The 16093-nt window shown below is 43.8% G+C and overlaps 1 protein-coding gene across 1 annotated transcript; it reads left to right on the forward strand.

Moving 5' to 3' along the window:
* Positions 1 to 1210: 1210 nt before the first annotated feature.
* Positions 1211 to 8024, forward strand: Ccl28 (C-C motif chemokine ligand 28; the record flags this gene model as incomplete). The annotated part of the gene is made up of 2 exons (XM_052743338.1): positions 1211 to 1347; positions 7152 to 8024. Coding segments are annotated over 2 exons (327 nt in total), but the record flags the coding sequence as incomplete, so codon positions are not given.
* Positions 8025 to 16093: the final 8069 nt, after the last annotated feature.

The following is a 16093-nucleotide window of genomic DNA, read 5'->3' on the forward strand; positions in this document are numbered from 1 at the left end:
GATTCCTACAATGTGGTCACACATTTTAAACTCCATAGTCAGTTGCTTTTCTTCCCCCAAAGTTGCGGAGAGACCTGGCGCTTTCGTGGGTTAGACATGGACACGAAGATCTTCCCTTATCCCAAAGGCAGCTGCTTCTCCTGAGTAGAGGTCTACCTGTTCCAACCAATTGTTAATTCATTCAGAAGCTTGCCTCTCTTCATGAGGCTGCCACCTGCAAGCCACTGCTCAGGACGATTTCTGACATCGTTTTTTGTGTTCACTATTCAGTTGGTAAAACGAAAAGCATAGAGAATCCCTTATGTGACGTGTAGGAATTTGCAGGTATTGTAATGTGAGGAATGTGTTTTCGTATCTGGGCTGTCTTCACTCCATCTTGACATCTTGACAGCATAAGCTCATTTCAATGTCACTTCCTGCTTGTCACCTCCCGCCACTTAATCCATCTCCACTATCACTACACAATGGATTTTCTCAATCTTTATCAAACAGTGATCCCCTTTTCACAAAAAGCTAAGCCTCCTCAGACTGTCATTTGAGGATTTAGTGATGTTGGTTCAGCTTTCCTGAATCTGCCAACACTGGCCTTCCTAGCTACTCAGTTCAGAAAAGGCACCCTAACCGTGTGTCATGTGTTTTTGTCTCAGAATTTTTTTTTCGTTTTGTTTTTGTTTTGTTCTGCTTTCTAAACAGAACCTCACTACGTAGCACAGGTTGGCCCAAACTAGCATAGTCTTCTTGCTCCGGTTCCCGAGTGCTAGGATCACAGGTGTGTGCCACCATGCTTCCTGTTGGTGGTGATGGTGCTGGAGACTGAACTAGCGACCTCACGCATGCTCTGCAAGCCAAGTTGTTCTAACAGAAAACTTCAAGCCTTCACCTGGGGCCCATGAGGCCTCTCTTTTTCGAAACGAACCGCACAGGACAACACTAACTATCTCTCCGTCCTCCACGTGCTACCTACCCCCCTTAGCATCGCTGGCTGCAGCTCTTCACGGCGTTCATCTGCTACGTCACTTTGCCTAGATTTGTATTCTCTCCTTCATGGTACAGCTTAAGTTCTAGAAGGCAGAGGCACGTCCTGTCTTTGTCCTTACTCGGGAAGCCCCCCAGGAAGCACTTGCTTGAGTAGGTTTACAGTCGGTTTCTCTGGCATCTTTAAGATGAGGTCAAGTTGGTATTCTGCAGACTGTAATGTGGCTTTCTTCCCTTTCTTGTAGGCATACTTCCCATAGCTTCCAGCTGTTGCACGGAAGTTTCCCATCATATTTCCAGGAGGCTTCTGGAAAGAGTGAACTCATGCAGCATCCAGAGAGCTGACGGGGACTGTGATTTGGCTGCTGTCATGTGAGTGCCCTGCAGCAAGGACATGCAAAACTGAAGGCTGACTGTCCCCTTGGCTAACAAACACTAGCTCGAAGTGCCTTACCGGACACACAACCAACACACCATTCAAACAAGAGAGTAACTCTCCTGTCCCTTGAGTGCCGGGCTACCTGGAATAAACACACAATCTCTTTGTACAGGAGTGACCCAAGTCCTACGCTCACCCTTCAGCCTCCCAGTAATGCTGTGCTGGGGTTAAATGTCCTCAGTCAGCAGAAAACATTAGTGACTTTACCAAACAAAACAAAGGAGATTCTGAATGAAAAAAAAAAAAAAAAACAACAACAAAATAGCAGTCAGCGACGACCATATCATACGTCACGGCTTTAAACTGTGACTTTCCCCAGGCAGGAGAGGGTTGCTGACATTCTCTCTGAATTCAACAGGAATTTATGATCTGAAAAGCGGACTGGCCATCTGCACTCGTCACAGTGCTGCATGCAATCCACTTGCAAATGCTTTCGTCTGCTTTTGATTCTAGAGTGTTGGTTCCTGGTGGACCTCCTGGCCTTCCACTGGACCTCAGGGTCAGTACTGAAGGCCAACAGCAACAACTGGAGAGGAAGGCAGAATTTATTTCCCTGTCATGCAGAAGAAGCCAGTGGATGAGATCACATAGTTCACCTGCTGTAGTATTGCCAGCAAATGGCAGAAATGGGATTCTCACACAGCTCTCTTGCTTAAGAGCACTATTTATCTTCCAACGTCATTCAAAAGGAAGAGAGGGGCTCACCATAACTTGCTCTTCCAAGGTCAGGTACGGAGGCATATGCCTGTAATCCTAGCATTGAGGAGGGTGAGGCAGATGGATCACTAGTTCAAGGTCAGCCTGGGTCACATAGTGATAGCTTATCTCAACAAAGAAAGAAATTTTCCTCTTAAATTCTAGTATCACAGGTGAGTTATCTCCCTGGCCTGATGATTTAACACCATGTATGCATCTGGGTGATGCTGACGAGCCATTTGGCAGTCTTTCCTTGGACTATAAAATAACACCATTGCCTGTGCCCAAGCTCCTGAGAACCCTTGCTCTATTAACAAATTTGACAAGTATCTATTAGTCAGTGATTGTGTACCAAGAACTGTTCCATGAAGTGAGGATACAAGAGAGAGATCCAGTGTTCTCTGCCCTTGTAGAGTCTTCAGGAAACTTTTTATCCAGCTGGGTCCTATGATTTTCTTTGATCTGGTAGTGTGAATTACTTCTAGGATTACACACACACACACTTTTTCAAGAGAAAGGGCACTATCTTATTACTAGAAGAATGAGAAAATGAATGTTGAGGATTTCTCAGCATCTTTTCAGAGACACCCACTCACTATGGAAGTTGAGAAACCCTGATCCAAGACAAAGACTTCTAAAAATGTCAGAGAAAGGGTTCATAAATAATACATTGACAGACAAATTTCAGATTGGGGACTGTGAATTCCTTGACATTTTTACATGTAAACCTATAAGCATGTTCCTGGGGGGAAGGTCTGGTCCATTAGGTTTTATAAGATTCTCAAAAGAGTCAGAGACTAATTAATTGAAAACTACACTTGAGGTCAGATGCTGAGGAGCAATTATTTGTCCAAGATTGAATAATCTTGGGTGACTACAGAGAGAAACAGAGGGTGGAGAACTCTCAGCCTCAGTTTGCACTACCCTGACTCCATCAACATGGTTGGTTTAATCATTGGGAACCAGTGTAATCTGCGGTAGTCCACTATTCTGGGAGGTTTGATAAACTCTAGAAGGTGGGCCTGCTGGGGATCGAGCCTTGTGGGAAGAAGTGGGTCACTAGGGTCTGACTTTGTCCCCAGTCCCTTCCTTCCCATCACTGGTGGATGTCCTGCTTCCTGTCCATCACAATGTGAAGAACCTCTTCCAGCACATATTCCCACTGTGATGGTGTTCTCATCAAATGCTTGGAGCCCATCAGTCATGGACTGAACCCCTGAAACCATGACTCTCACCTAAATCTCTCCTTAAATAGCCCTCTAAGACTAACAAAGTATACTCGATTGAAATTCTACCAGAATTGTATTGAATTTTAATAAATGTCATTGGTAATTGTTGGAGAGTTAAAAATTCATAGACAGTCAACAGCAGCTTGAGTCATCTGGGTGCTTGCATTGCACCTGAACTGCTGAACCAAATTGACCAAGTCCATCTTAGCTGCTCTGCTCTGAGAAACACCAAGCTTCCAACTGGTCTTCCCAAGTCCTTCCACATCACCGACATAGGCCTATCTGTCATTTCAACCTAGAATTAGAAAAGTAGAAAATGTTTCTGTGGGTATTTGAGAGACAGATTACAGGAGAACACCATCTGCAATAGGATTTCGGTGTAGGTGGGGACTGACGGATGTCAGAGCTCTTCCAGGCATAGGAACGAAACCAGTGGGAAACCCTCTGTGTTTGCTTCTTTTGCTGTCTCTGACCAAAATGCCAGACAGGAACAATGTGATTGAGGAGAGATTCATTTGGCTGATGGTTTTTAAGTGCTCAAGTCCGTGGCGGTAGTCAAGACATGGTGGAGTTCATGGTGGGAGGTTGCATGTGGCAGAGATTCGTCACATCATGGTGGGCCAGAAAGCAGAGTGAGGCCAGAATCAGGAGCTGGGCTATGACTCTCAGAGGCCAGTTCCTAGTGAATGGCTTCTACAAGCAAGGTCCCAGCTCCAAAGGTCCCACAGCTTTCCCAAACAGGAGAACAGTCAGGGAGCAGGCATTTGAAGCATTAGCCTGTGAGGAACATTTCAGATTCAAACCATGACATCCTCACTTTGAGGAGGAAAAATGTGATTGAAGAATTAACCTTTAGGTTTTAAAAGTACTAGATTGTTTTTTCTTAATTTTTTTTTAATGTATGAGTGCTCTGTCTGCATATACACATGACCTCCAGAACATCAGATCCCATTATAGATGGTTGTGAGCCACCATGTTGTTGTTGGGAATTGAACTCGGGACCTCTGGAAGAGCAGACAGTGCTCTTAACTGCTGAGCCATCTCTCCAGCCCTCAAAGTACTAATTTGTAATTAAAGGGAAATTATGAAACCAATCTTTGTTTTTAAACATTCAATTTATAAAAGTATCAATTTATAAATTGAACTCTGTGCTGATAAGCAAGTTGAAAAATACAGGGCAGTTGTGATTTGGTTTCAAAATTAGACTTTTGTATCTTTAAGTGGTAAGTTATAGATCCTCTCTGTTATGTTTTCTAATACTCAACCTAAGAAGTCTTATTTTCAAATGATTTTACTACAGAAGCATGCCTGTCTTTGTCCAAAATGTAGTCGTTTAACCACGACGGTATATAAAGGCTGTAAGATTTGAGACCAGTGTTTAAAATGCAGAAAGCATCGCTTGTATTACAAATGTAACTCCCAAGCATCGTATACTATAAACTACAATTGATTAATTAATTACGGAATAGAAATTAAATATCAATGAACTCACTAGACTCTTCCCCTCCATTTTCTGCCTGGAAACAAGTCCTTTGTTTCTGATCTATAAATGATCATTGTGCTTTCTCCAGGCTGAGATAACAGTTGGCTTGTTGACACCCTTCTATCGGAACTTCATTAAGGAGCTTCCAGAAAAAGTGAAAAGCTGTTCTCTTTGGCGGAGGCGGAGGTTTCTTGCACTTCACAGAGATTGTCTCTTGGACAGAAAAATCAGCTTGTTATTGTTGTCCACCCCCACCCCCCACTCCCCATGAAGTCATTCAGGAGGTTAGAATTTCTCAGAAGTAGTTTTGAAGGGCTGCTCTGAGGAAGGGGGTTAGACAAAAACTTTAGTGAACAATCCCAGGTATAGTCTTCACAGGAGGACCACAGCTCACAATCATTGAAGTACTTTTTTTTTTTTTTGGTTTTTCGAGACAGGGTTTCTCTGTGTAGCTTTGTGCCTTTCCTGGAACTCACTTGGTAGCCCAGGCTGGCCTCGAACTCACAGAGATACGCCTGGCTCTGCCTCCCGAGTGCTGGGATTAAAGGCATGCGCCACCACCGCCCGGCTGTTGCCTCATTTTTTAATCCCGAGTGAAAGAACAGTAACATACATCTGAGGTTCGCATGTTCTACGCCCGAAGATTCTAAACGTCATCAGAGGATTGCACTCAACCTTGAGCCCTTACTGGGCCGGCCATCAAACAGGCTTCCACGTGGAGGTTGTTGCCTGTTCCTTTAGCTCCCACACAGTTACGCCTCCTATGGCTTCTCCGCAGGAGCGTGTCTCTCTGCTTCGGGCAGGTAGGAAGGCGCTGCAACTAGGTTTTTTAGTTTTTCAAGCTCAGCGGTGCTAGAGCTTTTCTCCCCCAAGAACAAGCTGCCGAGACTCGCGTTGATTCTGAAGCCACCTCGATCTAAGACCCTGGGAGAATATACTGCCTTCTATTAGGATGTCCTCTCCTTTCAAATCGATTTTCCTCCACAGTCTGGCTTTACGATGCTAAAGCCCACCTCTACCTGCCCACATTCTCCTCCCCCGTGTTGATGCCACACATGATCTGATAATGGTTTGATAAACTGAAACCCTCAAGCTTGATGTTCACAGGGAGATGAAGGAAGGGGCGGGAGACTAGACTGCCATTTCTCTTAGGAGAGGACACAGCTGCATTATACATGGAGATACAGCAGGATTTGCCGCATTTCATCAGATCTACCTGGCACCTAACGGAGAATTAAAAGTCACATAATTTTTATAACAGGAGACTCTTCTAGATACCCCAAATTGTGAGGGCGATCCCATAGAAAAATGAAAACAAATTCTGAATTGTGATTTAGAACTACATTATATTAAATTTTATCAGACAGCCAAATATTTTAGTAGGTTTTTCCATTGGCCAAGTTTGACTTCATGTCTGTCCTGAGTAACTGAATTCCTACTGTGATGGGGCTTTTCAAAATTCTATTTCGATTATCTCTCAATCAAGATGAAATGTTACTTCAGTAGGAGAAATAAAGCAAGTACTCACAACAGACGTGGGAAATTAAGTACCAACAGAGGCATGACCTGCATGGTGACTTGAAGGGAAGAAGGGGGGTCTCCAGCTGAGGGGGGTCCACACAAGGATGTACCAGAGATGGGCAGTAAGGATGAATTGGTTTTATTGAATGATGTTTCAAGAGGGAAGAGAATTACTTTCCCTGAGTTCTCTCTCTGTCTTTGTCTGTCTGTCTGTCTGTCTGTCTGTCTGTCTCTCTCTCTCTCTCTCTCTCTCTCTCTTTGGTTTTTGCGAGACAGGGTTTCTCTGTGTAGCTTTGGTGCCTGTCCTGGATCTTGCTCTGTAGACCAGGCCGACCTCCAACTCACAGAGATCTGCCTGGCTCTGCCTCCCGAGTGCTGGGATTCCTCTCTTTCTCTTATTCCCCCTTCTTCCTCCTTCTCTTCCTCTTCACCGGATTTCCCCTTTCCCTCCTCCTCAGTTTGATACTCTGCTGACAGCTGAGACAACAGACAGCAATGTTGGAAAGTGAGGATTCATCCTCGCAATGTTCAACTTGAAGTCCCTAAGAATGCAGCGTCCAAAAGTGGGGGCTACCTACAAGTCACCAATTCTTTTATATATTTGCAATTCTTTTGTTTTTGTTTTTTTGAGACAGGGTTTCTCTGTGTAGCCCTGGCTGTTCTGAAACTCACTCTGTAGCCCAGGCTGGTCTCGAACTCAAGAGATCCTCCTGCCTCTGCCTCCCTAGTGCTGGGATTAAAGGCGTGTGCCACCACACCTGGCTTATATTTGCAATTTTTGTGAAGTTTTTTTTCCCTTTCTTGGCAGCCTCCATGTTAAACGCAGAAGGATCTGCGTCAGCCCGCACAACCGTACTCTGAAGCGTTGGATGAGAGCCTCGGAGGTGAAGAAGGACGGCAAAGGAAATCCCTGCCATAAGAAGCGGCACAGCAGGAGGGCCCAAAAGAGTCACACCCAGAGAAAGCACAGAACCCAGGGCCACAAAGCTCCTCATTAGAACAGACGTGTGACCCTACAGAGAGAGCTCCACAAGTGAACCGGCCCGTAGTTGGTCCTAAATTTCTCACCCGAATCTTCCTCATGGACACCCAATGTTGTTTTGCTTCGTTTGAATAATTGCAGCTAAGGATGTTAAGTTCAGGGGTAAAGCGCTTGTGCAGCATATAAGTTCAGTCCTGGCACCAAAAAGCAAAACACAAATGAAAGTGTGCACAAGTGACCAATACTATACCTAACTGAACATGTAACATTCATCTTTATATATAAAACTTAGAGGGATAATATAGATAGAAGTGCTCTAACTTTTTAATTTAAGTCTCCAGTCCTACAGAGGAGCTGAAGGATGGTACAAGGATTATGTACTTACCTGCCACCTACACTAGTCACTGTTAATATTTTCTCTCTCTTCTGTGTGTGTGTGTGTGTGTGTGTGTGTGTGTGTGTGTGTGTGCACAGTACATACATGTAAGAGCTTTCCCACTAAACCATTTGAAAAGTTGCAAACATAACTTTGTCTAGTCCATTTCCTGTTACTGAAACAACATTTCCGATTATGTAACTTCTAAAAAATACAAGTTTATTTGGCCCAGGTTCCTGAGGTGGGAGAGTCCAAGAACTTGGCACTGGCATCTGGCTGGCATCTGGGAGGAACTTTTCAATGTACCTTCATGTGACAGAGGACCGCATGGGGCAAGGTAGCCCAGTGTACTAACTCGGATCCTTTTCCTTTTCTTTTTCTTTCTTTTTTTTTTCTTTTTTTTTTTTTTTTTTTTTTTTTTTGGTTTTTCGAGACAGGGTTTCTCTGTGTAGCTTTGTGCCTCTCCTGGAACTCACTTGGTAGCCCAGGCTGGCCTCAAATTCACAGAGATCCGCCTGGCTCTGCCTCCCGAGTGCTGGGATTAAAGGCGTGCGCCACCACCGCTCGGCCCTTTTCCTTTTCTTACAACGCTACTAGCCACATCAGGGAGACTGCACCCACGCAGCCTCGTTTAACCTCAGCTACACCCAAAGGCCCATCTCTAAATGCCAACAACATATAGATTTAAGGATTAAGTTCCAACACATAAATATCTGCGGCACACACTCAAACCATAGCAACACTTCAGCCCTCATTTCTCTCTAGAATTATCACTTGGTATCACCCAAGAATAAACACATTTTCCTAAATAATTACACTAGCAGTTTTATACCCGGAAAGTTAGCAATTTCCTATTGTCTATACTCAAATTTCTTTATTTCCAGATCACTTTATATAATTTTTTTTTCATTCCAGGTTCACATATCACCATTCATTTTTATGTCGCCTTGGTGTTTTCAATATAAAAAGTCCCTCAGGCTTTTTCTTTCCTCCCTTCCATTCTTCCATAGCACGGACTTTTAAAGATCAAAGGTTAGAATTTGTTTCACATTCCAGGTTTGTGTGATTGGTCTTCATGATCATCTCAAGCTTCTCTATGGATTTGTATACTTCTTGACTCCTTTGTGGCTCTGCAGCATCATTTTCTAAGTAGGAAAGTGTAGCAGGAATCTTAGAGAGTCTTATTAATAAAATCAAACCCAGGGCCAGTTATTGGGGTGAAATGCTGGATGGTCAAAGAGACAGAATAAGTCACAGCTTCCTCACCTCACTGGATCCTCAGCTGGTCTTGTTTCCTTAGACTGGAGGCCTCTGAGTCCTCATCCAGAATGGGTCTCAGCTGAATTGCTGCTCAAAAGCCTGAATGCTTAACCAGCCAAATGCTTAACCAGCCAAATGCTTAACCAGCCAAATGATTCTAGTTTCTGGTCCTCACGCCTTATATACCTTTCTGCTTTCTACCACCACTCCCTGGGATTAAAGGCTGGCTTTCTGGGATTAAAGGCGTGAGTCACCATACTTGGCTGTATCCTTGAACACATGGATTTCTGCCTCTGGAATGCTAGGATTAAAGGCATGTGCTGCCACTGCATATCCTCTATGTTTAATATTGTGGCTTTTCTGTTCTCTGACCCCAGATAAGTTTATTAGGATACACAATATTTTGGGGAACACAATACCACCACAGGAAAGTGTAAGCCAAGTGGCACTTAGAGGTTTGAATAGCTACGATCGTGTTGTAAATGCTAAAGCTGAAAAAGAAAACTCTGCCTCACTGCACAGAAACTTCTCTCTTCTGTCATAGTTCTCAGAGTGGTAGCAGCATTATAAATACAGAGATCAGTCCTGGATTGGTAGGTAATTTTGTATTGTTCTTAACAAAGATTCTGCTCGATGTGTGTGTGTATTGAGAAAAACCACTGATGTAGCTCTGACTGGCCCAGAACTAGTCAAGTAGACCAGGCTGGGCTTGAACTTAGAGCTCTGCCTGGCTCTGCCTCCCAAGTGCTTGTATCAAAGGTGTGTGCCACCACTGCCCAGCTGCCATTTTTTTTTAACTCCTAATCCACCTCCTCCATGTGTTGTGAGCTGATTCACAATGGAGAAATTTAGACACATGGTAAATGCTCATTTGCCATGACAATCATTAGAAGAGGGTCAGTTTGTCAGATGTCCGTGGTTCTTGGGCAGTCCCAGGCAGCAGTATTACTAGGATTACTTGGAGGAACAAACAGGACACAAAGAAGTGCTGAACCTGATGCCAGTTAAAATATCACCAGGTAAACCTTTGCCCAGTGCCCCTCGTAGAAACTGATGCAGCCTGTGGTTTCTTCAAGCTCCCCAACAATCCTGCAGCTTTGTTTTGGAAGTTCTGCTTTATAGATGAGCAAAGTGGCGGTTCAGAGAGGTCAAATGGCTGGCCCTACATTTTATAGTAAGAGGCAGAAACAAGCTGTGTCCAGATTCCTGGACCCTTACCAGTTCTCCGTGCAGCCCCAATGGTGGACTGAGATATATGGGCATGGAGGTGGGAGAGGAAATCTGTCACTGGTTCCCAAAGGGTGAGGGGACACATCTGGTTTATAGCATGAAACCCTCTGCCACCAGCACTGTGGCTGATGGTTGTTGACAAAAGCCACCTTCACAGACCAAAATGGGCCTCAACCTGACCTGATGCACTTTTTTCACATGCTCCCAGAGCGGAGGGAACTACAAACTATTACAGTCTTTGGTTTGTAAGATCTTTTTCATCAGGTCTGTCTTTTGAGTCTATCATCGGATTTTATCCAGAAGTATAGCATTCTTCAGTTCCGCTCTGGCGTGCCTTTGAAAGGCAATCCTGAGGGAAAACGCCTTTGTGTTTCTCTTAAATCTCGTATCACCATCCTCATTCAGCATCATCAAGGTGTGCAGGTCTAATGGCCAAAGAAAGCAGCACTAAATTTAAAGTTGTAATGACATACAATGATACAAAGTCAGAACAAGGCACACTTTTTCAATTAGTCATAATAGGCAGGCTGAAAAGGTACAATGAAAACCAAAACGTTGACCTTGGAGCCTTTCGACTAATCATTTGAATCATACAATTGTTTTCATTTTATTTCCTCTTGTAACCGACATCATCCAGGATCTGATACAATTTGGAGTCACTCCAAATGACAGTATGGGAGATATATTATAAAAACTGCTTGCTGTGGTTTGGGTAAGCGTCCTCAAAGGCCTGTGTACGGAAGGCTTGTTCTTCAGCCGTGGTGCTCCTGGGAAGCAGCGGAAAATCTGAAATGGGGAATCTAATGAACGAACTTAGGTCCCTGGGGGTGTTGTCCTGTCTTTGTTTCAGATCACCAGGAACTAAGTGGCCTCTTTTTTTTTTTTTTTTTTTTTTTTTTTTTTTTTTGGTTTTTTCGAGACAGGGTTTCTCTGTGTAGCTTTGCGCCTTTCCTGGAACTCGCTTTGGAGACCAGGCTGGCCTCGAACTCACAGAGATCCGCCTGGCTCTGCCTCCCGAGTGCTGGGATTAAAGGCGTGCGCCACCACCGCCCGGCTAAGTGGCCTCTTTGAGCATGTATTTCTACCACAGTATTCTGTCTGCCACAGGCCCAGGGGCAATGGAGGCCCAACTGATCATGAGTCCATTTCTAAAACTGTGAGCCGAAAGAAACCTTTCTGCTTTTAAGGTTGGTTTGTTACAGAAACAGGGTTAACACAAGGATTTCATTGTAATGTAAATAGTTAAGATTTGGTATCTGAAAGACAAAATCTTTTTTGAGACTACCATGTGTGCTTAGTAAAATATTATCACTCTTATACTATGTACAATATTGTGATGTAAGTACTGTTACTATACCATGAGTTACTATGAGCAAGCCACCCAGGTCAACCTGTAGGCCTTCTTTTTTAATGTATTCTTCTTATACTTTATTAAAAATTATGCATTTTATTATAATTTTTCCCATTTTTTTAAACAGAGGAGCAGCTCAATTATTATACCCTGTTCTTCTTATTCTGAGACTTAATTCTTTGATTAATGTCTTTGAGGCTTTTTTGAAATTTTAGTTCTTTTAGGGGGTTAGTACCACAATTTCAAATGAAATGCTTTGTCAGTTGTTGGTGGATCTTAAGCACCATCTCTTGCCTCCTGTTGTCCCTGTACCTCTTCCTTTCTCTTCTCATCATAGTTTGTGGCAGTTTTATTGTTCTTATTGTGACCCTTGACTGCAAATCCACCTCCACTCATTAGTGCATTGACCCTCCCTCCTCTTCTTCCTGCTCTCCTTCCCTATCCTGCCAGCTGTACTTGCACATTTATTCATATGTAGGAGATTAGATCTACAGTTTCATAGCACAATAATAATTGTCTTCATGCGTTAAGACAGAGTTTCCCAATCTTGACAGTTCTGACAACTTGAGCTGGATCATTCTTCGTTCAGGGAGTTCTCTCATAGATCCCTTCTGTTCTTGTTTTGGTGAGTCACTCGCTTGCAGAGAATTCTCCGTTTGTACATGAGAAGCTGTTCAGAGTTCTACAAGTACAGCTAACTGAGTCCATGTCCACGGTGGGGAGGCTGTGTCCTTCCCTTTGCGCAGCACCTCTGGCCCCCGCAAACTGTCATTCAGATGTCTCTAGATGTTACCAGATGCCTCTTGGACAGAGGGAGCAAAATCATCCTTTCCCCAGTTGTAAACTACTAGCCTTAAATCTAAAGTGGACTTTAAAATAGAAAGCCAGCTGAACTGAAGAATGTCTAAGATGACCCCAAGATTTAATACCCTGGTAGACGCATATTGACAAATGGAACATATCAGGCATAATCCAGGTGTGGCAATGAAGATATTTTGTAGCAATAATTAAGGTCACAGATGAGTTGACATTAAGATGGGGAGATTATCTAGGCAGGAATGACTAAACCACTGGAGACCTTTAAATATAGTTCTTAAGGTCAGAATCAGGGAAAACAGAGAGATTCAAATCACAAGGTATTCAAAGATCTTGTGCTCATCACATTGCTTTTGAACAGGGTAAGAACAAATTCCCAGACAGCTCTGGAGACTCAGAATTCCCAGAGGATTTCTGTCTAACCGTTTGTTAGACAGAACTCACACAGTAGTCATTATTGTGTACATACTTTCTGCATCACCATCAGCTGGGCATGGTTGGTGTTCAAGGTGAAGATGGTAACAGTCAGATTCTGAGAGTCCAAAACAGTGGCATCCTCTAGAACGTACAACGAATGTACAGTCAGTGTTGGCTGGAAACAGTCAACCTGTCCAGTGGCATACTGGCATACTGCTGGTCTTGGTTAGAAGTCTTCTACATGGAAGGTTCTGGTCAGGGGTCGTCTCCTGACGTAATATGTTTTCAGTCAAGGCATCTCTGCTGCAGCGTATTGGATACTGCTGCCAAAAGGCAGAGAAAACTTGCTCCTGGGAACCTGGTTGGAAGTTGTTCCCGGGAAGGTTGGCCCAGGAAATGCTTTGCCACGGTGCTGGCCTTGGTGCAGTGTTTAAAATTCAAAGCACCGGAAGGACGTGGCTCAAAGAGCTCACAGCTCACTTGCCGCTGTCCATCCAAGTCTTCGCCGCCACGAGAAAGTGGACAGCCAGCCCAGTGTGTCTTTATGTCATCTGTTCTTTCTGTGTGTCAGTTTTTGTGTCCAGACTTCCCCTTTTCTATAGAGACACCAGACACCAGCCATTCTGGATCAGGACACAGTCCAGTGATCTCATCTTACATCTGCAATGACCCCATTTCCAAATAAAGCCACACCTTGAGGAATTGGGGATTTGAACTTCACCATGAGAATTTGGTGGGTGCAGAAATATAGTGCAATCCATCATAGGGAGGTTGAGGGAAGTGAAATTGGGGGAGGAATTTAACTGAAGTTCCTGATCAGGTGGTCAGATGTAGCACCACCCTTCATATGCTACTGGCTAGTAATAAACTGCATCATTTCACTTCAGAGATAAAGGCAGTGCACGGCTAAGCTTGTAGCTACTGCTCTTTCATTGTTGGAAGGGCAAATGGATGCTCAGGAAACTTACCATCTTTAGGCACATGACAGTCTTTTTTGAACAGAAAAGTAACTACTTATTCCAAATTGTAGGAATTGTTCTTTTGTTTTGAACACCGTGGAACAAACCAGAAACATTAGAAATGTTCTATTTGTCCTCAGAATGACCCCAAAAGTCATTTCCCCCTAGAGAGGCAAAAACCAAGGATAGAGGGATTAAACAGGTCACTCAGAGGCAAACCTGTTAAGTGGTAGAGCCTGAGATGCAGCCGAGGATTTTGTCAGCACTAAACCCTGACCCATTTCTCTGAATATCATGTATACTGTCGAGTGGTTTCCAGAAGGTTTAGGTCTTTCTGGTTAGAGACTTGAGAAAGTATCTCTTCAGAATATCTCCATTCCTGCCAGGATGGTTACGGCATTAAAAAGTGGGACTTCTAAGACAAGCCCAGACTGGTGAAGCTGCAGAGATAGTCAGGATGTAAGAGCACCTGCTGCTCTTCCAGAGAATACAGATCGGATTCCCAGTACCTACGTGGTGGCTCACAGCCGTCTGTCACTCCAGTTCCCGGGGAGCTGACATCCTCTTCTGGCCTCTGCAGTCACCAAGCACACACAGGGTTCACAGACATACATGCAGGCAAAATAACCATACAGATAAAATAAAGACAATAAAAAGGGGCTGCATAAACGCTGTTCTAGAGGGAGCAGGTCAGTTACCCCGGGACTAGTCTAACAACAGTGACTCTGCCCTGACTTTTCTCTCTCGCGTGTACTTCCTTTAATGTTTGCTACCCTCTGCCATACAACAGGCAGGGATGCCCCTACCAGCTGTCACCTTGAACTTTTGAGCCTCTGTGACAGTAAGAAGTAAATCACTCCGCTCTATCAATTACCCAGTAAATTGTTAGTGTTGTCAACTTGACATAACCTCATTATAAATTTTACTTATTGATTTATTTGTTTGTGTTGGGGGTAGGGGGTGTGGCACACAGGTTTGCTTTGTGTACCATAGCATATGGAGGCAGGAGGATGACTCTGAAGGGTCAGTTCTCTCCTGCCACCTTGTGGGATCCAGTCAGTAAACTCGGGTTATTAAGCCTACATATAAGCACCTCTACCCACAGAACAATCTCACTGGCGCAGCTCTGATACAGTCTAAAAGCACCTGGGAAATGAGTCTCAATGAGAGATATCTAGATTGGATTATCCTGTGGGCATGTATGTTGGGGATTATCTTTTTTTTTTTTTTTAGACAAGACCTTACCATTTGCCTTGGCTGACCTGGAATTCTCTAGGTAGATCCTCCTGCCTCTGCTTCCCAAGGCCTGGGATTAAAGATGTGCATCACCACACCAGGCTCAGGGGGATATCTTGGTTAAGTTAACTGAGGTGGTAAGATATGCCAACTTCAGGTGGTACCATTCCCTAGGCAGGGAATCTTGAACTATGCCAGAGTAGAGAAAGTGAGCTGAGTAAGCATGACTGTATTTATTCAGTCTCTGCTCCCAACTGTGGACATGACCAGCTGCTCCAAGTCTCCAGGTCCCTGCTGCTTGACTTTCCCACAATAATGAACTACAACCTGAAATTGTGAGCCAAATAAAATCTCTATCTTTTTTTTGTTGTTGTTGCTTTTGTCAGGGTATTTTATCACAGCAAAAAGAAATAAAACTAAAGCACCCAGTCACTCAGTCTCAGATATTATACTAGGGCAACTCAAAAGAGACTGAGACAATAACCTACACAATACACATACATACACACACACACATACACACACATACACACATCATACACACAGACATCATATACACACATAAACATACACAATACACACACATCGTACATACACACACATATACAGACATACACACAGAGATATACACAACACACACATCATACACACACACATACATTCACAATACACACACACACTTTCGCTTTTATGGAAAACTGTTGTTAATTTCCTCCTCTCTAAGAGTATTACTTTACTGTTACTCTAGTTACAAAAAAAATTGCAATGTTTATTAGAAAATAGTCTATAAGATTTTTCTGAAATTATTTTTATTATGTTTTACTCTTCAGCTGAGACAGCAGAAGGATTACTTATTGTACACAAGTTACACTTGGTCACAAGTGAGGACTTGTGGCAATGAACAAGTGAGAACTAGTCCTGAACGCCACAGGCCCAGGTCAGAGTGCCAACAGGAACCGTTTGGGTTGTAAGCAAGGCAGTCCCATAGAGGTGTTCCCAGGGATCTGGTGGTAAAGTTCAGAGCCCTTGAGACTTAGGACCAGCAGAAGCACACAGTCCAACAGCTTGTACCAGCACCCCGGCCTCCGGCACCCCGGCCTCCGGCACCCTGGCCTCCAGCATC

Source organism: Peromyscus californicus, unplaced genomic scaffold, assembly GCF_007827085.1.
Source record: "Peromyscus californicus insignis strain IS unplaced genomic scaffold, ASM782708v3 Scaffold_18__1_contigs__length_77618521, whole genome shotgun sequence".
NCBI classification, from domain to species: Eukaryota; Metazoa; Chordata; class Mammalia; order Rodentia; family Cricetidae; genus Peromyscus; species Peromyscus californicus.